Source organism: Bison bison, unplaced genomic scaffold, assembly GCF_000754665.1.
Source record: "Bison bison bison isolate TAMUID 2011002044 unplaced genomic scaffold, Bison_UMD1.0 scf7180017864465, whole genome shotgun sequence".
Lineage (NCBI taxonomy): Eukaryota > Metazoa > Chordata > Mammalia > Artiodactyla > Bovidae > Bison > Bison bison.
In genome coordinates, this window is record NW_011495026.1 from 9202743 (window position 1) to 9227661 (window position 24919).

Below are 24919 nucleotides of genomic sequence, written 5' to 3' on the forward strand. Positions count from 1 at the left end.
CATCCCCAGAACTTCTGAGGAGGCCCTCCCAAGGACAGCTCCCCCTGCAGCCCCTGCATGACACGCCGGGCAGACTCAGGAGGAAGCTGGAAACAGCTCCTTGGCCTCTAAGTCTCCAGGAAGAAATAGGGCCCCTTCTTCAGCTGTGATGAGAAGTTAAAGGAATAAAACAGGATCACAGTGAAAGAAGAGCATGGCTCCACCCCAAAGAATGCAGCTGCCTTGAAGTCCAAGTTAATAAAGTTAAGTGGACTACTCTGGAGTTAAGTTCTTTAAAATAGTGTATTTGAAACTGTGGTTGAAAGCTGGTGGAATAGGAGAGATTCTTCAAAACGCTGGCCATTTCCTTACACAGAATCTCAATTACTGAGGTTAAAAACTATCACTGATTTCACAAAAAATATGATACCTTTGAAATAAAAATAAACTATCAAAATAATGTCAGGGATTAACTGAATATGTTTGTTCAATTCCTTAGGTTCATGCCTTTCTGTGTTTATCACTTTATAATGTTGTTCCCTCATATGAACAGGAAGTTATTCTTTCAATATCCTGTTTTTTAAATGTTATATGATTCAAAAAGCTTATAGGTCTAAAAAAGAAAAAAAAAGTGTAATAGGTCTCTCTTCCCACATTCCTGACACATTTTCTATGCCCATCTACAGAAGACATGGGCGCTCTCATCATGCAGCGTAACTAGCTAAGCCGCACTCACCCCAGCCTCAGTTAGCGTCCAGAGCACACGCACTGAGTAAGTACTTAACTAACAAACGTCTGCTTTCAGTGGTGAACATAATTTACAGAACTGCCTCCTGGATCTCTGTCCATTTAATGTAAGAGAACTACATCCTTTCCTTATACTTTGTGGATATTGTCCATTTTAGTTTATGAAAAGTCTGACTGAGTTCTTATATTTTTCCTCCAAACATTCACGAGGCACTCCGTGTGGGCCAAGCACCACGTCAGAACATACAGCTGGCACCACTGATAAAAATACAACAGACTATCGGATGTAAAACCCAACTGAGCCAGGAGCAGGGCGATGAAGAACGAGACAGTTCAAGATTTTTTAAACTTAAGGCATTCCATTAAAACGGAACTAATTTCCAACGCCCTGAAATACCTAGTTTCCTCCTTTAATTCTTACCTAATTCTCAAAAACACAAACAGCAACAGTAAAATCCCTTCCACTTCACATTTTACTTTCAGGATTTTTGCTCTGCCTCCTCATCACCTCCTCTATTCCCCTCTGTGTTCAAAGATGTTTATAATGTAGATGGACTTAAACTCATTAAGTATCTTCCGTCCTCATTCTCTGATTCTGAAGGGTGGATGATACACAACAGTGGAAGAGAAGAGTTGTACAAATGGAGTAGGGTCTGATAAATAAGGGCACTGGAAAAACAAGCAGGTTTGATGCAGTAAGATCAACAAATATACTGCAGGTTCTTGAAAAGAAAGGCATCAAACTGAAAATGGTGTTTAAAGAAAACCTAACTGAAAGGTTACTGCAGTTGTTCACATGCAAGACAATAAGGATGTGGACTTCAACGGTGGCATGAGGGTGGAGAACAAAGGAATAAATGCCAAGGTTTCATGAAATCTAGATTTTGGTTAAAAATAAATAAAAAGGTGAGGGGGGAGTTGTGTTTAGGTTTTTAACTTGGGAGAAAACCGATGGAATAATCGGGAGGAAAGCTGACAAAATGAGGCTACCTTTTATGATCCAGCACCAGCTCCATGCTCATCAATGAGAACAACGAATTGCCTATATTCAATTGGAAGTGAATTAGCTATGTTCAAACTAAGAGTGATGTCCAAGTGAAGATGTTTTCCAGACAGTAGGGGTTTGGAAACTGGATGTGGTAGAGACTTATTTTGGTGGCTGCAATGAACCACACCTCTTGATAGTCATACCTTGTGTAGTCTGTCCCTCCCATATTGACTCTAGTCTTGGGCCAGGCTGACTGAGTTTAGTCAATGGGACGTTAGCAAACATGATGTAAACAGTGCTTACAGGCTGGAGCTTTGCTCTTGCGATCCAACCTCGGTGTAAAGAAGCCCAAGGTAGTCTCATGGAGAGACCAAGTGAAGAAAGATCACTGGGGCCCCAGTTTCCCTGCCAAGGACCAGACACGTACGTAAAGCCGTTTCAGGTGTTCCCGCTCCAGCCACCGTCTGACTGCAGCTGCACGACAAATTTCAAACTGTGCTAGAAGAAGAACCATCCAGCTGAACTACAGTCGACACACAGAATCGTGAGAAACAAGAAAGTGGTAATTTTAGGCCATTAACTTTTGAGACATTTGTTACCCAGCAGTAGGTATCTCAAGCCCTGGAAGATAGATGAGATGTAAGTTTATAAAGGGGAGCTTTAGGAACAACAAACAATAGTCACAGCTGACATCCAGTAAGGGCTCACTATCTGACGTATTCACACAAAATAAACACTGCAGCTATCATTAGCTAGCATCCCCACTTGGCAGATGAGGAAACTGGTTCTTAAAGAAGTTACTTCCCCAAGATCACACAACTAGAAAGGCACAGCTGACCTAAACCCAGGTCTACCTGTTACCTGTACAAACGTGAAAGAGGAGAATGACCTTAACAGAGGACTGCCGGGGGCAGGACTAGGGCAGAAATAACGAACGACTTGCTTATGGTTTTGCATTTTTTCTCTAACTTCAAGAAAAGCTGTCCAAAACACATTCTAGTGAGGCGATGTGTCTAGGGCGGGAATGATGAAGTCGAGCCCCTGTTTAGAAGGCCAGCTCCTGCCTGTTACTCTCCCTCTGTACTGAACTCTGGTGACGGCAGCGTCTCCTGCAGCTACAGGCAGGGCCACTCGTGGTCTTCAGTCTTCTGCTTTAGGAGCGTCACTGTCTGGCCATCTTCGGGGACAGGCCTGGCATGAAGTGCCCTCTTGTCTCGGCTTGTGGTCTTTCCTTTAGCCATGCTTATTTCTGATGACATTATCAGCCCTTTCCCCAAACTGACTCTTTGAACCTCCAACAGAATCTAAGTCAAAAATCCTCAGAGCCTGGACCTTGGAAATCATCTAGTGAGGACTTTTCAGTTCAAGATAAGGAGGCAGAGTCCCAGGTTGGTGGACTGCTTGAGCTAAGGACCCAGGGTTAAAGGTCAGCAGTCCCAATCCTCCTCTCTTGGATGGCTGCTGAGTGGCACTGACCTGAAAAGCAAGTCATTTTCTCGCTTGCCATTCTTCAAAGAACAGCTGATAGAAATAATGCTGAAATTGTGCCTTGTTTCAAACAGAGAATTGTGTGAGGATGAAGAGAGTGGTGGGGGAAGCAGCAAATAGAGAAAAAGACCAAGAAGTAGGTGGCTCAGTTGGTAAAGAGTCTGCCTGCAATGCGGGAGACCCAGGTTCAATCCCTGGGTTGGGAAGATCCACTGGAGAAGGGAGTGGCAACCCACTCCAGTAATCGTGCCTGGCGAATCCCATGGACAGAGGAGCCTGATGGATTACAGTCCATGGGGTCACAAAGAGTCGGACATGACTGAGTGATGAACACTTTCACTTTCAAGGGAATTTATCTTCCCAAAGAAAGCCTTATACTGTGTCTTCTTATTCCTTATAATAAAATGACAAAGAGTTAGTTACTATAGCTTACAAAGTTTTTAAAAAGTCACAAAAGTACACAAATAGCAAAGCATATAGCATCTGGCTCTAGTATTCACACTTGGGTCCCAAGAAAAGAGCCTAAAATCAAAATCACTGAATGTATTTCCCTCCTCTGTGCCATGAAAAGTCGGCATTTTGTTTTCCTTTGCTGCTTTCTCCTTCCCAGATTTGGAACCACTCTCTGAAGTGAATGCCAAGAACCCCGGACAACTAATTACTCAGGAGGCTGAATATGAAAGTCTGTTTCAGGCTAAATCTTCTCTTGCGTATTCTTGGGTGTGTGTTTGTTTTTTCCTCTTTCTTCCTTTCCCTCTGTACTTTCTACCTCCCTTACCCTGTCTGCTCCCCTGATTTACTTTATCTTTTCTGCTTCCTCCAGAAAATATATGAGGGCTATGAAAAAGAGAAAAAAAAAATTAGGCATCTATAAAGATACCCATCATTGTCTCAGCATTATTTTTAGAGGAATAAGTACAGGCTTTAGGCACAGAAAGGTGATTCTTCTTGAGATGCTCCAAACTGAAACCTCTTTATCTCAGGCTTGAAAGAGTCACCCTCCCAAGGAAGCTGTTCCAAGTGTGTGTTCCGTTGACTTCTCAGCCCCATGGACTGTGGCCCCCTGGGCTCCTCTGTCCACGGGATTCTCCAGCCAAGAATACTGGAGCAGGTTGCGTTTCCTCCTCCAGGGGGTCTTCACAACCCAGGAATCAAACCCGCATCTCCTGTGTCTCCTGTGCTGCAGGCTCATTCTTTACTGCAGAGGCCAGATTTTTCCAAAACCAGACACAAAATTACATCTCACTTTGCTCAACTCATACCTTTTACCTTTTTTAAATCTTTTTCTCCCCCAAGACTTTCTGACGTAGTCTACTTTCTGTGTCTCTGGGAAAGATGACTTTCCCATGAAGAAAGGAATATTCAGAATCTAGGCTTCTTCTTCCAGCTGGACAATACAAGGGATCAAACTCCTGATATGCATTTTTTTTAGGTTCATGGAAAGAACTGTTAAACTAGGAAGGCGCTTTGCAGATTACCTGTCCCAACACCAATGTTTTTAAAAATAGGAAACAGTCGCCTTGACCAAAAGATGTTTTGCTTACTCCACCCAGACCTTTCCCCTTGCAACACTAAGGGCTGCTGGTCATCACAGGTCATTGCAACACCACTGGGAGCTAAGCACACGGGTCCAGCCAGTTCTTCCAAATTGCCATTTTCCACTAGGATCGGGCTGCTGCCGCCGCCAAGTCACTTCAGTCATGTCCGACTCTGTGTGACCCCATAGACTGCAGCCCACCAGGCTCCTCTGTCTCTGGAATTCTCCAGGCGAGAACACTGGAGTGGGTTGCCATTTCCTTCTCCAATGCATGAAATTGAAAAGTGAAGGTGAAGTCACTCAGTCGTGTCTGACTCTTCGAGACCCCATGGACTGCAGCCTACCAGGCTCCTCCGTCCATGGGATTTCCCAGGCAAGAGTACTGGAGTGGGCTGCTCCCCTCTTAATATATGCAGCTTTTTTCTGGCTTCCTGCAATGCGGCATCTACAATATTAATTTCCAACCACCATTCTCAAGGCTTTCCTCCTTGTCGGGGCTATCCACTGATGGTCACTATCACTCACTAAAGACCTTGGAATCTGGCACCCTGCATCTCCTGCCATCACCTAGAAAGACTGCCCCTTTCATGTAAAAGACCCACCAAAAACCTAGCCTCCAAGATCCTTGGCTTAACGACTCTAGGAACCTGCATTCACCACCTTTATGGCCACGCCATCATCCGAGAGCAGCTTCACCTAAAACTGTGATGTGGTATAACCTTATATGCTTTGGCTGGTTTTTTAGCCTCACTGATGTAACTGACTCTGATGCTACCATTTATCTACCCATCCGTAGCCTCTTGGGCTTGCCTTATCACTTTGAACTCTGTGGGTCATCTCTCAGGTCTGCTTTTTCCTTCTAGCACTTCTAAAACCTAAGCTCCAATTTTTGGACCAATATAGCCATCTGGTTTCTCCACTTCTGCACTCGCACTGTTGAACATACACAGTGGAAGTGTACCCATTAGTGACACAACCATCCAGACTGGTGTTATCAGGAATGTGGGTCTCCAGCCTGAAGTGAGCCGCCAGCAGCCGCGGGCACAGCTCGCGCCTCTGTCCTCTCACACCATCTACAGCAGCCACAAAGCTTATAGCACGCTCTACAGGCCGCAGCCCACAGCCACACCTCTCTTCCAGAGACAGCACTGCCTCCTGCTTCAAAGAAAAAAACTATTGCAGACATAGTGTCCTTCAGTGTTCCCATTTTCCTAAAAATGAATTCACTCTCACACTGTGCTGGCCAAGTACGCTCATCATTTAGCGGAACACGTTTGTCTATTTTTTTTTTTTTAACAGCAACTAAGGCACCAAAGAGGGTTTGTCATTTTGTGCCATTTTGCTACAAAATGGACACAATGAAATCTCTGTATCTGGTGGTACTGCCTGGCATGGCCTTTTAGCTTCTCAGTGGGGAGGCACTTGCCCCTGAGGATATAAACCAGGAGAGTCGGTCAAGGAGACCCAACAGTCCCAGGTGAGGTGAGGGAGACCCGCAGTAAAGGGAAAAGCCCTGCTCTCGGCCCAACACCTCGCCACACTCCCTCACGCCCTTGCTCTCTCCCAGCAGCACCACTCATGTATACCGAGGAGCAGAACGGCATCTGATCCCCACTTCCTTTACTTCTGTGCCGGTTGGATTTCTCATGAGGCTTAGACTACAACAGGAGAACCTCTAGTTATGCTGATACCCCTGCTTCTAGTCAATGCTAATTTTCCTTAATTAAGAGTAAGAGGATGATGTATGAAAGACATTTCCAATCACAGACTAAAATATGATATAAAAAAAAGAAAAACCAGCACCTGTTTTATGCAATCAGACTGCAGCCTCAACTCCTCTCTGCTGTCTGGTCCTCAGAAACCAGCACCTGAGGCCCAGTTCACTTCTGTGATGATGGCTGAGCAGGGGGCCTTTGGAGCAGATGGCAGCTGACAGAGAGACCAGGATAGCAGCCATCCTACCGATGACCACAGGCGACAGCAGCCCCAGACGTCTCCACGTGGAAGTACTGCTCTGATTTTGTTGGGGATCCTTTTTGTTTAATAATATCCTTTCTTCTGGAATAGGGTCATTATTCTTGTTTTCAGAAATCCTAAGGAAGCAAGACTAACCCATATATGTTGGGGAAAGGAAAAGAGAACCAGAAGAAAAAAGCTAATGAAAAACAGTACAGAGATTCCTCAGAAAATTAAAAATAAAACTATCATATAATTCAATGATCCCACCTGTGGGTATTTACACAAAGAAAACAAAATCACTGACTCAAAGACAAAATCTGCACCCACGGTCACTGCAGCATCACTTACAACAGTCAAGACATGGAAACAACTTCAGTGTCCACCACTGATGCATGAACGAATAAAGACATGTGAAACACACACATGCACGACCACATACAGAGGAATATTATTCAGCCATTAAAAAAGAAGGAGATCTTGCCATGTATGACAGCAGGGATGGATCTTAAGGGCATTATGCAAAGTGAAGTAAGTCCAACAGATAAAAATAGGTAATGAATATTATTTTCATGTAGAATCTTAAAAAAAACAACTCACAGATACAGAGAACAGATTGATGGATTGATTGCCAGGGGCAAGAAGCTGGGAAGGTGGACAAAATGGATAAAGGTAACGTACAAATTTCAAATTAGAAAGCAGTCCTGGGGGTGTAATGTACAGCACGGTGTCTACAGTTAACAAAACTGTGTTGTGTAACTGGAAGCTGCTAGAAGGGTAGATCTTTGATTTTTTCTTTTTCAAACTATTTCTCTTTCTTGAGAAATTCTAAGAGAAATCATTTTTAAAAAAATCCAAATGGTAATATTGTTAAAAATAAAAGCTTTCAACACTGAAGAGATTTGTGTTTGATTTTTTACTTTCTGAAATTTGCTTCTCCTAATAATGGTAAGAACTCACTATGATATAAACATGGATGGTCTGTCTGGCTTCTTAGTATCTGTTATTTGTGTGCTGCCAGTCTTTTTACCTATAAACTCCACCTTTGAAACTTGTTTGTTCTCTTAGCTCTCGATAAACACATACCTACATTTCAGGGTTGGAAAGAACCACCTCCTATTTACAGATGAGAATTCTGAGACATAGAAGTTTCATGACTTGCCAAAACTATGCCCGTTTTTAGGGACAAGAATTTAAGTCCAACACTCTACAGCACTGTTCTCACCCCCAAGGATTCTGTACTCCTAACAATATTTACTACTGTAGGAGAGAACACTGGATGATAAAATCAAGGCTCAGAAAGGTTGAACTTTCAGCCAGCTGGTGCTAGGGTTAAAAGCATTTTGTTGTTCAGTCATGAAGTCATGCCCAACTCTTTCGTGACCCCATGGACTGTAGCCCACCAGGCTCCTCTGTCCATGGGATTTCCCAGGCAAGAATAACTGGAGTGGGTTGCCATTTCCCTCTCCAGGGAAAGGGTAAATCTTAAAAGTTCACATCATAAAAAAAAAAAAAAAATCTGTAAGAGAGATGACAGATGTTAACTAAACTTACTTTTGTGATCATGTTGCAATATGTACATATAACAATGATTTGATATATTACTAAAACTAATACAGTGCTATATGTCAATTATATCTCAATTTATAGGAGAAAGAGGAAAGGGAGGAGGCAGCAGAGGATGGGGAGAAGGAGAAAGAACCTAGCCTCCACGTCCCCTAGCAGGTACCAGTCATGGAAGGTGGAGTCTCCTTGGGCTCTCAGTGGGGACCAAAGCAAAACCAAACAACCTTGGCATTGACAGGAGGCCAGTCTATGCCTCTCTCAGGAACCATCTGCCCTCACGTCCTTGGGATATCGCTGTGAATAAGGGGGCGCTGTCCAAGCCAAAGTTGAAAACTTAGGCCAGTCCAGGATTTATGCCAACAAAGGCCCTGTGATTGTTAATCTCACTGTCGACTTGCCTGGGCCATGGAGCCCAGATATTTGGTCACACATCATTCTGGATATTTCTGTGGGGGTGTTTTTGGATGAGGTTTATATTTAAACTTACGGATTTTGAGTAAATTGGATTGTCCTCCACGTGGGTGGCCTCATCCAATCTCCTGAAGGTCTGTCAGAACAAAGACTGACCTTCCCTGAGTAAGAAGGAATTCTGTCAGCAGATAGTCTTTTGAACTTGAACTGCAACATCTGCCTCTTCTCTGGGTCTCATAATCACAGGAATCAGTTTCTTACATCTCTCCTTCCCTCTCCCACAGGTATCTCCTAATGGTTCAGTTTCTCCGCAGAACCCTAACACGGCACAGTCTTCCTACAAACTGAGCTGCCAGGTCATCAGGAGACGAGCACCTGTTTAGTTGTTGCCCTCGCAGCACCTTCACTAGCAGGGCTGGCCTCAGTGATGAGACTCCAGAGTCAGACTGGCCTTTGGTGAGCGCTGCTGCTCGTATATCAACCCGTGCACAGGGCCAGTCCAGACTCCACCTGTGCCCGTCTCCTCCCTTCCTAGAGTCTCTCTGCTTCCGTGAACCTTACTCCACCCCTCTGTGATCTGATCCAGTCCCTTCATGTCTTTCCCAGGCCACTGTTCCACCAGTACAGGACCGTCCCAAAGAACACGGTTATGATTCACCTTAGAAGAGTAAAATATATTATGCAGAACTGTGGTGAATGCTACTTAGAAAGTATAGTGAATTAGATATATTGTTTGACTTTCAAAAACAGCATTATTTCCCAAAGCAAAGCAAAACATTTACACTCATAAGGACCAAAGCCACGCATTTGAGTGGGACTTAAGAGAAAATAAGCCAAGGAAAAGATGAAGGAGTGAGAAGTAGGTTTCTTCTAATGAGCAAGCACAGGCCTGAGCACTGATCTCCAACAGTCAGTCAGTCGGTGTGCCGTGTCCATCCGTGTGACCAATGGCCAAAGACCCCCTCCACACACAGCTCCACCCTCCCAAGACAGGGACCTACCGGTTACTATCTCACCGCTCTCCGCACCCCAACATCTGCCTCCTCTCCCTCACCCCCACTCATCTTTCTTAGAAATTTTTATATAAATATGGATATATAATTGTTAACATTTTCCAAATACACATAAAGAAGTTAAGGCTCCCCTTCACTTCTTCTCAATCCTAGCTCCCTTTCTGAAGTTACAAGCACGAGGTAGCAGTTTGGTACATATCCTTTTCAGATCTCAGCCTACATATTTACTCTGTAAGTAGATAGTACTTTTTGTATATTTATACTTGGGGTAATATTTTTAGTGTTATTTCAATAATTTCCTTTTTTCTGTTGATAAAATGGAGACCTTTCCATTCTAGTGCATTTATATCGTTTACGATATGCCAGGCAATGGTGTAAGAGAATTGCATTTCTCAGCTGGACTACTGCAATAATTCCCTAAGGTTCCTCCCTACTCCCAGCCTTATACTCTTCAGTGTATCCCACATGCATGTCTGAGTGATTTTACAGAAGCCCAAACCTGATACTCTTACTCTCCTGATTAAAATCTTTCACTGACTTCCCACTGCCTTGAGGATCAAGACCAAAGTGTTAGTATGGCTTACAAAGCCCATCAGAATCCAGGCTCTTCCACGTATCAGGACAAAACTGTAATTCAAAAAGATTTGTGCACCCCTATGTTCATAGCAGCACTATTTACAATAGCCAAGAGATAGAAGCAACATAATGCCCACTGTCAGATGGATGAATAAAGAAGATGTAATCTATACAGGTACATATATATATACACACACACACACACACATTTACATAAAATGGAATATTATTCAGCCACAAAAAAATGAAATAATGCCATTTGCAGCTACACGGATGGATCTAGAGATCATTAGACTAAGAGAAGTGAGAAAAGGACAAATACCACATGACACCTCTTATATGAGGAGTCTAAAATAAGACAGAAGTGAACTTACCAATGAAACAGACTCACGGACACACAGAACAGACATGTGGTTGCCAAGAGGAGGGGAGTGCAGGGAAGGCTGGATTGGGAGTTTGAGACTAGCAGATGCAAACTATTATGTATAGAATGGATAAAAGCAGCAGCAGCAGCAGCATATAGCACAGGGAACTATACCCAATATTTTTTAATAACTTATAAGGGAAAAGAATCTGAAAAGAAATAGATACATGAATGTATAACTGAATCACTTTGCTGTACACCAGAAACTAATACAACACTGTAAATCAACCATACTTCAATTAAAAAAAAAAAAAAAGAATCTGGGCCCTTTCCTGTGTGTCAGACCTTACCTCTTGCCCTAACCCTACACCCCAGCCATGGCAACATATTTGCAGACCCCAAAGCATACCAAAGCTGGTGCTGCTGCTTGTCCTTCATGCCCTTCTTTGCTTTCTAAGAAAAATTAGTTGAGTTGCAAAACACATATGTAATAACCAAATGAATTCTCCTGCTGCATGGGGATATTAGCCACATCACTGTTAAAAATGGTGTGGCTAATCTAGCAGAAATTTGTTTAGAATAAAGTTTCTAACTTTGTTTAGAGTATGAACCTAAAGCATCACTTTCTGGTGGTGATTAGAGAGTCAGCTGCTTGGCAAACATCTACTTGCCTCCCAACACCCAATGGAGCAGTCGCTCCTGTCTGAAGCCTTTTTCCGACTTTGCTGTGAGAATCACTGTCCTCCTTGACATGATCTCACCCGTCCCCCAGGACACAGCACAAGCAAAGCAGCCATAACATTTTGGTGTCAATGCTGACTTACATCTTTCTCATCCTGTCAGACAATACACAGCTTAAGGAGCAGAAGCCTACCTTTTTTTTTTAATCAAAGTACAACTGATGTACAATATTGTGTTAGTTTCAAGTGTTAGGTGCCTATCTTATTTGACTTTTAATCTCCAGCAGCCAATGCTATATAGGACTTTATAGTAGACATTTTGTGGTTAAAATAAGAAATCAATAAAATTTTTTATTGAGGTATGTAACCTGTCTGGCCCCAAATAATATTTAAGATGAGTTACAAAGATACAGACAATATACCAAGACAAAAAAACAAACTTTAAAAATGGTTTTAAATAAGGCAAATAGGAAATAAGGGTTAAAAATTTGTGAAGCCAGGATTGAGATTATCATACTTGCTAGAAGCGGACCACATATTAGGCTTTCTAGAAGCCAGTAGCAATAACAAGCTTCCCAGCGTCCATAAGGTTAAAATAAACTGGCTGCCAAGGAGAAGCATGAACTAGTCCCGACAGTTACCACAGAGAAATTTCCCTCAGGAGGCCTCAGAGTGAACACTATGTAATGAGATCAACAGCAGCTTGAAATATTTCTTAGAATTAACACAGACACCAGTTTTGCAAAGATGTTACTCCCAAGCATCATTCACCATAAACTACAGACTCAAATCAACACATTCAAATCGGCTCTTCCTGACAGCTGGGTTAGTTAGAAGATACACCTTAGTTATCAGCAGCAGTGTCCTTGACGTATTTTGGGCCATGGACAACTTTTTGAGAATCTGATAAAATGCTGTGTATTCTCCCCTCAGAAACAACACCTTGATATAATATTTTATATATATTTTCAAGGAATTATGGAAACCTGGAGCTTGTTCATGGACTGTCCAGGTTAAAATACCCAACCTGGAAGGAAGATGTACTATATCTCTTTGAGTCAGGCTGAATTATAAAGAACCACATATATTAACTGTCAGCCATGGTGAGCATTAGGCTTCTTCCAGAAAACAGAGGTACCTAGTAGGAACACCCTCTCACTGCTGGAGGTGAGGGCATGGGCAAGGCCAAGAGTCTCCAAAATCCTAAACACAAAAGCTCTACAGTTCAACATCATTAAGTACAGCCCAAAATAACAAGTCTGGAAAAGATTCAACAGAGGTATAACCAAACAGGTATCTCAACTGGTGTTTTTTTTCCTAATCTCATTAAAACACTTGAAGACTATCTACTTCTTGAGTAATGTAACTTCCTGCAACGCCTTTCAAGAAAAATTCGTTGAGCTGCAAAATGTCATGTAAATCACTAAAAATTCTCCTGCTGTATGAGGATGTGAGCAATACTGCCAATAGCTGGGTGAAGGGTCTAGCAAAAAGCTTTGAATTAAAATGAGAATCTAAAGCTTCACTTCAGGGTGGTAATTAGGAAACAGAGTCAGCTGTCTATTAAGAATACTTTCAGATCATGATAATAAATCCATATCACCAATTTTATCTTTAGTTCTTTACCTTTTGGAGGGAGAGCATACTTCCAGTTCATTAAAGGTGATACAGTCCTTGGGTCCTGGCCTTAGAAGCCCAAATATGAAAAAACTCTACTCTCCCAAAGAAAATGTACTTCTTTTGCAGAAGGTTATTATGAGAAATTTGGTCAGATATTCCACCGAAATAACATGTGAAGCCTATGTGTACTGCTACTCTTCCACTATATACGAGCCTATTTACTATTTTCTATGTTATCTTCTTTTCTCCATATTCTCAAGTCCCTTGGATTTTTTTCAAGGACCTACATCAGGCTTCCTAGCTATCTAGAGTTTCCAGAAAATACCTTTATCCCACTTTCTGATATATAAGACAATCACTCATCTGCTGGTAACTTCCTATTCTCTGTAATTCTCACAGACTTTCAACAGTGCCCACATCTGTAAGCAATGTGGGAACCAGGGGACTAGACTGTTCTGAGTCCATGAAGTTTTTCTAAAGAGAGGGATAACAAGATCAGAGCTGCTCTCTGGAAAGATACTCTGCCAAGGAACAATATCCAGTTGACTCACTGGTGCTGTGGGCTGAACTGTACCCCCACCCCAAATTCATACACTGAAGCCTGAAGCCCCAGTACCTCAGAAAATTACTATTTGGAGATGGGGCCTCTAAAGAAGGATTAAGTCAAAATGGGGCTGTTATAGAGTGGGCCCTAACCAAATCTGAATGGTGCCCTTACAAGAAGAAGAGATCAGGATGTGTGCACAGAGAGGTGACCATGTGTAAGGTGGCTGCTGCAAACCCCGAAGAGGCCTCAGAAAGACCAGACGTGCAGACAGCTGTATCTTGGACTTCCAGTCTACAGAACTATGAGAAAATCAATTTCTGTTGTTTGAGCCACTCAGTCTATGGTAATCTGTTATGGCAGCCCTAGCAAACTGATACAGATGGGATCAGGTAGAAGGCAGTTGCAACAGTCAGGGACCGAACGAGAGCAGCTGTGGCAACAACGCAGAGACCACCGTGAGTATGAAGGACACAGCAGAACTGAAAGCACAGAGCCTGAGACGGATGTGAAGACTGAGGGGATGAAGAGTAGAAATGTACTCTGCGAGATGGGCTGGTTGGCAAGAAATTTACAAAGTTAAATATTTTATATTTTAAAATACAGGGGGTCAAAAAAGGGGGACAAGTGATTTCAAGGAAAGAGGAGTTTCATTATAAACACATTTCTAGATGTGTCTGGCTAAGTGCTTTCTTTGTATCTCTTTGTCTACCTTGGTCTTTATTTTCTCAATGAGACACTCAGACAATTACTGATTGACAATCTCACTTGGAGAAGAAGATTAACATTAACATAAAATAGGCCCAGGTCCATCTGCTTTTTTTTCTTTAATTTTTTTCTTTTCATCTTACACTATGTCCTTAAATAGTGAGCCTATCTCAAATTTCCTTGAAAGGGCCTAACTAACTTTTTAAACATCCTTTTAATCATTCTCTTCGTATTTTCTGCATGCCTTAGCTTATTCTGCATCTTTACAGACTCTATCTTTGAGGTTTATCCCATTCTTATATAGTATTTATTCTTAATTATGTCCTACTCTTAATTTTTAAATATGCCTTTTAAAAATCTTTGAGTTCTTCAGAAAGCAATCCCTAAAATATTAAAGAATTGTTTCGTATTAATTCATGACAAATATTTTCTAAATAAAAAAGGATGCAATAAAGGGGTAGAAGAAAAGATGAGAGACTAACTTTGCTGAGCACAGTAAAGGCTCTGGGAAGTTTAAACTATTTTTAAAAATCACTATTTCTGTTCAAATTTATGCCACACCGTCCATCTGAAATTCTGGCCATGAACTGTATTCTAAACACTAACAAATCTGGAAGACACAATTAATTACTTATAATCACAAAGAGACCATGGTTTGAAAAGCCAATAGCAAAAACTCTATCCCTATCTGTAAGATGAAAATAACACTTGTTTCATAAGACTATAATAAGATTAAACATACTGTTCATAAAGCTGGCCCAGAGCATGTTCTCAGGAATTTCATCCATCCATTCAAAAAACATTCAGTAAATAACAAGATCCCAGGTGAAGTCATTTGGTGAAGGCCAAACAATAGGCCCTTCCTCTTTAAAGGCGCAGGGACGTGGCCAAGTTGCCATGGAACCTGCTTTGGTGTCTGGCTCAGGCTGGACAGATCCCATCAACACGTCATGGTTTTAATACCTTCCCTCCAAAATAATCTTCGCCTTACTTTTCCCACCTTGTAACAACTGAAGGTATTGCTGTAACTATTTTTTAATCCAACACGTTGTATTAAATGTAATATATGTCTTCTTCATATACTACTGTCCTCTACTAAACCAGTTAGAAAAACTAGCTTCCCAATTTTATTTGTATTATATCCCCCTTACTAAATTGTTGAGTTTAATGGATAAATATAAGAATGTAAGAAGAGTCCTAAAGTTCTAAAACTCAAGAAACACACTCAAACTAGAATAGTTTACTTTTCATATAATTGTTTTGACAAATACTTTGTCTCAAAGAAAATAAGGAAATAAGGTAAATCAATCTTACATTTAAAGATTAAAGGTTAAATCTGACTCAGAGAAAGACTCTCCATATTGCTAATTCTAATAAGATGAAAAGTAACAAAAGGAGACCGACCATGCAAAATGCAAGATTATACTATTAAGAATTTTCAAGAGGAAAGGGACCTTCTTCTCTCAAGTTTCCATACAAGTAGTCCCCTCCTTCTCCACACACAAACACACACGCAATTGTCAAACAAGCCAAAGCTAGAAATAGCTATGAAGATAAAGGTCAAATTACATGAGAATATTTTTTAAAAGAAACATAACCAATAGGAAAAAATGAAAATATATAAAGACATACAGCAAGTATCAAAATATATGTATTATTAGGCAGTAGATTAATTTCATTTCTAATTCAAAATAAAGACTGTTCATCAAGTGTTATGTTTCAAAAAGTAATTTTTTAAATAGAGGTATTATTTGACTCTGTTACTCTCTTCCATTTCCTATTTATGTTATGACCATCTATAAATCTATGAATTGTTTTCTATTTGCAAAATGATTCAGCTCAGAAAGCAGAATGAGACTGGTCATTCAGTAGTCTCTCCCACCCACCCTTGCAGACATCACATCACAAAGACTATGACTCACTTTGTCATACAGTTTCTATCCTTCCAAGAGTTTTAAGATTGTTGTGATGAATACTGGCTCATAAATCTGAATGAATATTAGGATGAAATTATTTGTGCCATTTCCTCACAGCCAAAAGGGATATTAACAATGGTACCAGACAGTTCTTAATCCTAATTTATAAAATGATTCACAGCTTTTAGAAAGAGAGAAAGAGACAGAGGGAAAGAAAGGGATTTAAGGATTAAATATCTGACTCAAGTATGAACTCTCAGATCTATGGTTTTTAATTAGAAGATTACAGCTAGTTCTGAAATTGGCTAGAAATGTTGACATGTTATTCATTAGCTGAAAAGAAAAACTTCCACAATAAAAATTAATCCTAACGAAATGATTGTGTTTTACCTTTATTGCTTCCTTTGAATAATGTGAAAGGTGTCCACAGAAGGAACCACAGTGATGCTACGTTCAACTTATCTGCTCTGCGCACTTCATGCTGAAGTGTATATGCTTATTTATTTAAAGTTCTAGCTCATTCAACAATACACATCGAACCTCTTCATGGGCCTCAGCATGGTCATTCATTTGAGTCCAGGGAATTCTGGAGTGCCTAAAGTCAGTCTCAGTCCTCAGAGTAGAAAAGAGAGCAAAGGACTACTGGGTAATGTTTAAATTTTTTAAAATCCTTGCCATCTAGAAAGTTCCAGTAAAACTGAGGGACAGGAGGTTAAAACACATCAAGCTATTAGAGAGAATTTTTCGATAATGCAGGAGAGGACAGACGGGTACAGGGCCATGTGAAAGCCACAGGGTCTGACGCAAAGCCTAGGAATGGGGTCAGGAAGGAGGACTAAGTGCACTTCAGCTCAGGGAAACGGCCTGAGTCAAGGCTAAGAGGAGAAGGATGTCAGAAGGCCATCAGAGAGGGAGTCAGAAGACTTGGCTCATTTGTTGGGTACACACTGAACTTAACACACATTCTTTAAGTAGACAGAGCTCGCAGTCCCAGTGCAGGAGATAGACATGTAAACAATTAATTACAAGAAAAACTGTTAAGTCTACAATACATCCCAACTACTATGGGGAAAAAAGCACAGACAGAAACAACCAAGTCTCCCTGGAAAGGTAGGGGAAAGTTTCACAAAGGAAAAGACCACTGAGCTGGCTCGTAAAAGATCTTTTCAGGGAAAAGTGAGAGTGGGAGGAGGGTGTGAAACAAGAATTGGTGTGATAAAGGATTTTCCAAAAACAAGGATCACCAAGTGGAAAAGCCAACTGTAATAGTGATGGTTCTGCCAGTTTAGAGACAATCACGAAGGCAGAAAGCGCTGGCAGCATCAGGGGAGTGTGGATCGTAAAGAGCTGGAACACTGAGCCGGTAGGTCATGCTTCAGAGGGAAAGTCTGGAGGGTCTGTTCATAGGTAAGAAAAGGACAGAGGAAACCAAGAGACAGGGCGAAGAAAAGTCACTGAGGCAGGGATGAATCCCAGGTGTCTAGTTTTGGAGACTAGAAGAAGAATTTCATTTCAGACAGAAATTCAGTAGGAAGGGTGCCAGGTGGAGAAAATGATGCTATGTTCTGTCTTCTGTGGGATGAATTGAGGCTGCGGCAGTACATCTATCCTTTAGGCAGCAGGAACACGGTACTAACACAGAGACAGAAAAGCAGAGAGAGTTGAAATGATCTGTGCTGAAAGATCACAAGTACTCAGAAAGATGGGAAGAGAGGCAAAAACAGAGCCTTGGGGGATACAACAGCAAAAGACCGAAGATAGGAGGGACCAGAGGAAAAGACGGTTGGAAGGGTGAGAGGAAACCGGGTTAATGTGCCAAGGAATTCTGGTGAGACAGAGGCAGACAATAGTGTGAAGCGTCAGAAATAGGGTGACACACTGGGTAAGTCCATGTGATTGAACTGGAAGACTGCCGGGGCCCAGAATGATTTAAGCAGAATACCAGAAGCACAATCCAGAGTTAGAAAGAGAAAAGGAGATGAAGTAGAAGAGAGTACAGGATTCTAGGATACCGGTCACAGAAAGACGAATGAACAATGCACAGCATACCTGAGGAATCTTCCATCACACAGTACATGGTAAATATCTTAGATGCTTTTTAAAGAAAACAATTCATAATGAGAGCTTTTAACTAATTATCCTGAGCAATGATTCATCTTTTTATAGACTACACCAAAATTGCTAATAGCCAGCTTTTTAATATTTCAAATATGATTACATTTTTCCAAATATAATTGTTACATATAGTTATCTTCATTAAAAGGCTAAGTGCCTAATCGTATATGTTACTATACCAAGAGAACTGTAAACCTTGACCAGGCTTTGAACAGCATGTGGCCCCTGAGTAGTTACCCACATAGAATGTTCTCATCAGCAGCTCACTTTTAGTGAGAATTACCAGAGTAAAAGGTACAAGCCTTTTTATGATGTTTATTTATATGGAGAAGTCATGGTCCCTACCTTAAGACGCCAAATTTTCTCAAAGTGCATAAATCATGAACAGAGAAAATAACCCACTCACAGAATCCTAGCCAGATCATTACTACACTACACAAATTTCCTTTAAAAAGCAAAACAAAACAGGAAAAAAAAAAAAAACAACCTTCCCTCCCCACCCTCTGCAATATCCTAAAAAATCTGTGAACTTTACACTTTAGAATTCTATGGGATAATTTAATTTAGAGGGTAACTTAACTTGAGAAAGTAAGTAGCCCTTTGAAAATACAAATGCAGGCGACTTCTCTGGTATCCCAGCGACCAAGCCTCTGCACTCCCAACGGAGGGGCCTGGGTTCGATCCTGGTCAGGGAACTAGACCCCACCTGTGGCAACTAAGAGTTCACATGCAGCAACTAAGATCCAGAGCAGCCAAGTAAATAATTTTTTAAAAGAAAATCAAAATGCAAACACACACACACATTACTGATTACTGTAAATGAGTATTAAGGATATACCAGTCAACTCAAAAGTCACCATATGCAGGAACAGTGACAGGGAACAACTGGGATGAGACATAAATTAAAACTGAATATTGGCTATCTGTTGCCTCTAGGCCCTCCAAATTTCTTCAAACTAAAAATATCCCACAGGAATTTAGAATGGGACTAATCCAGTTTCTAAGAACTATGTGGTACATGGCTCAATGGGTGAAGTTCCCTGGGAGTTGCCATTTTTCCTTTATTCCCTGCCTAAATTCCTATGGCCATAAATAACCTAGCTTAGAGAGAGAGAAAGCAATAGCTACCCCCCAACAATGGATGCCAGAGAAGGCAACGGCACCCCACTCCAGTACTCTTGCCTGGAAAATCCCATGGATGGAGGAGCCTGGTAGGCTGCAGACCATGGGGTCACAAAGAGTCGGACACGACTGAGCGACTTCCCTTTCACTTTTCACTTTCATGCATTGGAGAAGGAAATGGCAACCCACTCCAGTGTTCTTGCCTGGAGAATCCCAGGGACGGGGAGCCTGGTGGGCTGTCGTCTATGGGGTCGCACAGAGTCGGACACGACTGAAGTGACTTAGCAGCAGCAGCAATGGATGCAATAAGGGAACACTGAAAATCACGGTGCCACAACTGCATTTCCCATTGACGTGGTGGTGGCAGTTTAGTTGCTAAGTCATGTCGGACTCTTGCAACCCCATGCACTGTAACCCACCAGGCTCCTCTGTCCATGGGATTCTCCAGGCAAGAATACTGCAGCGGGTAGTCATTCCTTCTCCAGAGGATCTTCCCGATCTAGGGGTCAAACCCAGGTCTCCTGCATTGCAGGCAGATTCTTTACCAGCTGAGCCACCAGTGACATAATGAAAATTCCACAATGATAATTGTTACTTGAATTATTTTGTCAACAGCCAAACACTTGACAACATACAAGTTAAGCAGAAGACCTGGTTTCAGAGTGCAGAAAATGACAAGCTCAAAAACAAAATAGAACCAAGAATACTTGTTTGGAGAGGATATGGTAATGAGGTTAAGGTTCAAGTCCAAATGTGCTGACTTGTCTTGTTCCAATTCCCAGAAATAGAGTGGTTACCCCAGGCCAGTCTTACAGATGTTTGTTGTAGGACAAAGGGGCCCAAGCAGGGGGTTTTGAAAAACAAGTAAAGGCAATGGCACGTGAGTAGTTACCTCCCTGTTCCACAGGCATCTTTTGGCCAGAAAATAACAATTCTAATAATGCAAGACCTTATACTGCCTTTTTTCAATATCGCTGACAGTAATTTCTGAGAATCAATATGTAGATGAACAGTCAATTTTATAATTATAATGTATTGAGGATGATTCTTGTTTTGTCTATAACATTTTTTCAAATTACACCTAAAAATCTCAGCTATCCATTTAAAACATCAGTAAGTCTGAACATAATGCTCAGAATCCACTTTTCATACCTCTGTCAAAATCCAATTATGGGATGGCCACTTTATAAACACAAAGAAAGCCCTCAAGGCATGTCACAAGAGGATATTGCCAGTTCTAGGCTGAAGTCATTTGGCACCAAACTCATTTTAAAAGGCTCCTAAGGTGTGGTAATATCCATGACTCATGAATTGTCCTTTCATTGCTGAACCAATTACACGATTTCCACAATTAAATGAGCTATTGGGTTCTTACTTCATTTGTTTACTGCACACAAATGTCATTAGAGTAAACAGTATGCTTATTAAAGTAAATTGGTGGGATCCACTTGCCAGATATTACCCAAAAAAGGTGTATGTGTGTGGAGGGGGGAGAATCTGGTGTCATCAATCAAAAGTTCCATTGACATAAAGGAAGAGAAGAAAAGGTGGCTTTCTTCATTGCTCCAGGGGGTACAACCAGAGGCAACCTGTGGACTCATAAGAACTCCCCAGAGCGACTATGTCAATATTTTGAAGTGGAGGAAGCCTAAAAAGCCAGAACAGCAGGGATAGTCCGCAAGGGGGCAAGTGGGCAAGAATCGGCAGGTAAACTCAGGCAATCAGTTCCGCCTGTGGACCTCAATCTCGTCTTCTACAAGATGAAGCTGGTGAACAGTTCGTTTTTAATGACGGGGCTGCATGGAATATGTGCGGTGGCACAGAGGGTGGGAGTCAGACGGGATCCCAGCCCTGCTCCACTTGGGGGTGGGCAGGTCCCTCAGCCTCTTCAAGGCTCAGTGTCCTCTGGAGGCCGGAAGCCAGAGGAGTGTGGCAAGCAGGCGGTCACCTCCTGGGAGAAGACCCAAAGGTCGATCCAGCACTTCTAACTACCTTCGTTTTTTCCAAAATAAAAGCATCTGGAATAAATTTAATGCTAAAATGTACACAAGCAGCATACTTTGCCCTTATTATACTCCACCACATGTTGAACGTGCTGCCTGGGATAAAATGTGCTCTCTTCCGAATGTTTTCACATGGTTTCAGTACTTCAGGGCATATACTTCTGTTACACATCCCCGTGGGCAAGTGGGACACCAAAGGGAAGGTGGATGTGCGGCACCCACGCTGGCCCTGTCTTTATCTCGCTTTTACCAACACACTCGTGTCAAATACAGGTTATTTCAGGATTGTGAGAAAAGTGCAGGAAAGTGGGCCTTTTGAAACAATTGTGAAAACAATTCCAGAGAAAACCCGGGGAGAAACACAGGTGATCTCCAGCAAAAGTGGGAAGCTGGAAACGCTGTCCGCCCAGCCCCACACCGTCCTGCCCTATGTCCCTTCAGAACCTAGCCATGTCCCCTGCCCCTGACCAGCGCCCCACATTCATGCCACCGACTTCACAGCCTCCCCCCTCAACTCCAGCCCTGCTGGTCAGCTTTTGGGGAAGAAATCATGCACATACAATTTAATTCACACGAAATGTTAAAACCGGGTAACTGCTCCACTTGTCCTTCCAGAGGCACCCTCCACCCCGTACCCATGAGGACCCGGGTCCAGGGTTTCCAGCACCCGCCGAGGCTCAAGTCCCTCGTGGAAAACGGTGTAGGGCCGTTGGCTGTCATCACCACAGATGGAGACTGTGGATTCGGAGAGCACACTGCATTTGCATTTTAGAAACATCTGGACAGAGAGTTAATGCCAAAGGGATAAATCTCCAGTGATAGATTTTGGGTGTATGGACAAATGAGTTTGAGGGAGGGGGCCTTGGATTTTCCAATGTTTCAAATATGTCTAGATATCTGAACCTTAATTCGGTGGGAAGCTGTAGCAAGCATTAACAGCTTTTATTTCTCCACGTTTGCTGATCAGTTTTGCTCCTTTAGGGGAATGGAGGGGATATGGTTAAGAGGATACTGATATGGCATTGTTTTTCCTATGTATTTCTTACCCCTCTCCTCCTGGTTTTGTCAACTATCAGTACACCTTTGATATGTCAGGGGGAAAAAAAAAAAACACTGTCCTTAATTAAACATATGTCCAGGTTGGCCTATACAAAAGTCATTTAAATTGATCATTTTCAGGTTTCTATTCTTGTCAGTCTACCACCTGGTACAAGGTGATTTTTAAAAATCAGTGCTCTCCACAAGTCTGGATGAGTACTCTACTCTCTACCTTTAAAGGTCTTGAGCTAGTTATCAGGTTGGCTGGGTTTCTCAGCCTTAACACTATTAACATTAACGGTCAGAACATTTTTAATTTTTTTGCTGAGCGATTAGGGAGGTATCCTGTGCACTGTAACATCCCTGGCCTCTACTTAGCAAATGCCAGTAGCACCCTTCCAGGCATGAGTGAAAACATCTCCAGGCACTGCCAAATGTCCCCTGGAGAGTATCAATCCTATTTCAGACCATGAAGTTAAAATAAGAATACAGTAATGATGGCCCAGCCCCAAACTGGGAATAAAAAGTTAATAGTTGTGTTTAAAAGGGTGGTAATGTAATACGCAATTCAGAATTATCCTTATTAACTCCCATACATGCCTGTGTGCTCAGTCACGTCTGATTTTCTGCGACCCCCTGGACTGTGCCTGCCAGGCTCCTCCACTCATGGGATTTCCCAGGCAAGAATACTGGAGTTGGTTGCCATTCCCTTTTCCAGGGGATCTACCCAATCCAGGGATTGAACGAGTGTCTCCTGCATCTCCTATATTGGCAGGCGGATTCCTTACCACTGCGCCACCTGGAAAGCCCAGCCCCTATACAGTTTTGTTTTAAAGGAAATAGGGTATTGAGAAGGCAAAGAAAATACCTGCAACTCATAAAATGTCTGGAAGAAAATGTACTAAAGGAAGCTCCAGTATAAACCTAATCTGGGGGAAGAGTTCTGTCTTCTCGTCAAAGAACAAACTACTTTTTGTGATACTAGAAAAGAGCAAAATTAATTGGGACATATGTGCACCTTGCCCTGTTCAGCTGGGCTACCCTGGCAGCAAGCACAGAATAAACCCCACACAGAAAGATAATTTTGTGAAACCTAGTTACCAAAATAGAGAAAGAGCACTAACCAATATATTGGGCTACAAGCATCTTTTCAGTTTTACTGGATAATGTAAGTGGTTAAGAAAATTGTTTAATTATGGCAGGCCCGAAAAAAGTTACAGACCTGAATCCTTTGCTTGTTGCTATTTTGAAATCAATAAAGACCAATTCTTATGAAGGGACATTTCCCATTACTGAATTTGTCAGCTAGGTTTGGCTGCAGAGTTATCTCCTCTTCCTAACTCTCATCCCAGAGTGAGAGCTTGCTAAATTCCTTCAGTGTCCGACTCTTTGGGACCCTAGGGACGGTAGCCCACTAGGCTCCTCTGTCCATGGGGAGTCTCCAGGCAAGAATACTGGAGCGGGGTGCCATTTCCTTCTCCAGGGGATCTTTCCAACACAGGGATCCAGTCCACACCTCTTACATCCCAGGCACTGGCAGGTGGGATCTTTACCACCAGTACCACCTGGAGAGCCCCAAAGGACGCACTATTAGCATCACAAGGTAAAGAAGGCCTCTTGCGGAACTTGGGCAAAAAAAAAAAAAAAAGAGGATCAAGTTTTCCACCTGAAAACCATTATGGAAGGAATGGCAGAACAAACAGCTTTCAAAACATGTTTTACCTACACTTACAGGATGACAGTTTAAAAATATCTGATCTCTTTGTCTCACTTCAAACTCATCTATTTTTATCAGCCCATTTTATACCTCTTTCCTTCCTCTTTCTCTAGACCAGCGGGTTCTCAAACTGTGCTCCCAGATCAGCATCACCTGGGAAGTAGTTAGAAATGCAAATGAGGCCCCACTCCAGACCTAAGCGATCTGAAACTCTGGGAGATGGTTCAGCCATGAATCACACAACACACACACCTTCCAGGTGATTCTTATGCACTCTTAGTTTGACAACCAACGCCTCAGACCAATCTTATTGCTATTACCACAGATACATCATTATTATTTTTACAGAAAATGCAACTGTAGACTAGTAAATTGAGTCCTCTGCGCACTTCAAATTCTCATTTGATCCTCAAACCTGATGCAAGGTATCTTTCCAACAAGGACCTTTTAGTTGGTCTGCGGTCCCTCCTGGCTTTGCCCCGGAGACAACGGGCATCCCATAGAAGCGGTCGGAACTTCAGGCTCGGGGCGCGGGCGGCACCTCGCTGAGCCGCTCACCTCTGCTCAGCCGCCTGGCACCCCCGACGCGACAGGTTGTCTGCGCCCAGGGAGCCGCCCGCAAAGCCCGGGCACCGGGGGCTCGGGGCCCAGGGGACTGGCTTTGCTGAGCAGCCGGCACACTCCAAAGCCTGGAGGAGCGTCTACCGCCACCGCAGCTCGGGGCAGGAGGGGGGCGAGTGGTGAGCCCGAAACCGCCGAGGGCCGAGCGGAGAGAAACCACAAGTCCCACCGGGGTCACAGTGAAGAGGAAGAAGGAGCGCGGAGGCTGGA

General features: G+C 42.5%; 1 protein-coding gene across 1 annotated transcript in view; it reads right to left on the reverse strand.

The window, feature by feature from the left end:
- The window catches only part of FGF2 (fibroblast growth factor 2 (basic)), a gene marked incomplete at its 5' end in the record, with an annotated part of 53341 nt that extends 28451 nt beyond the window's left edge, over positions 1–24890 (reverse strand). Inside the window, one exon of the mRNA XM_010860288.1 lies at positions 24647–24890. Within this exon, the coding sequence (XP_010858590.1) occupies positions 24647–24890 (244 nt within the window). The remainder of the gene's footprint in view (positions 1–24646) is intronic.
- Between the last annotated feature and the right edge of the window lie 29 nt (positions 24891–24919).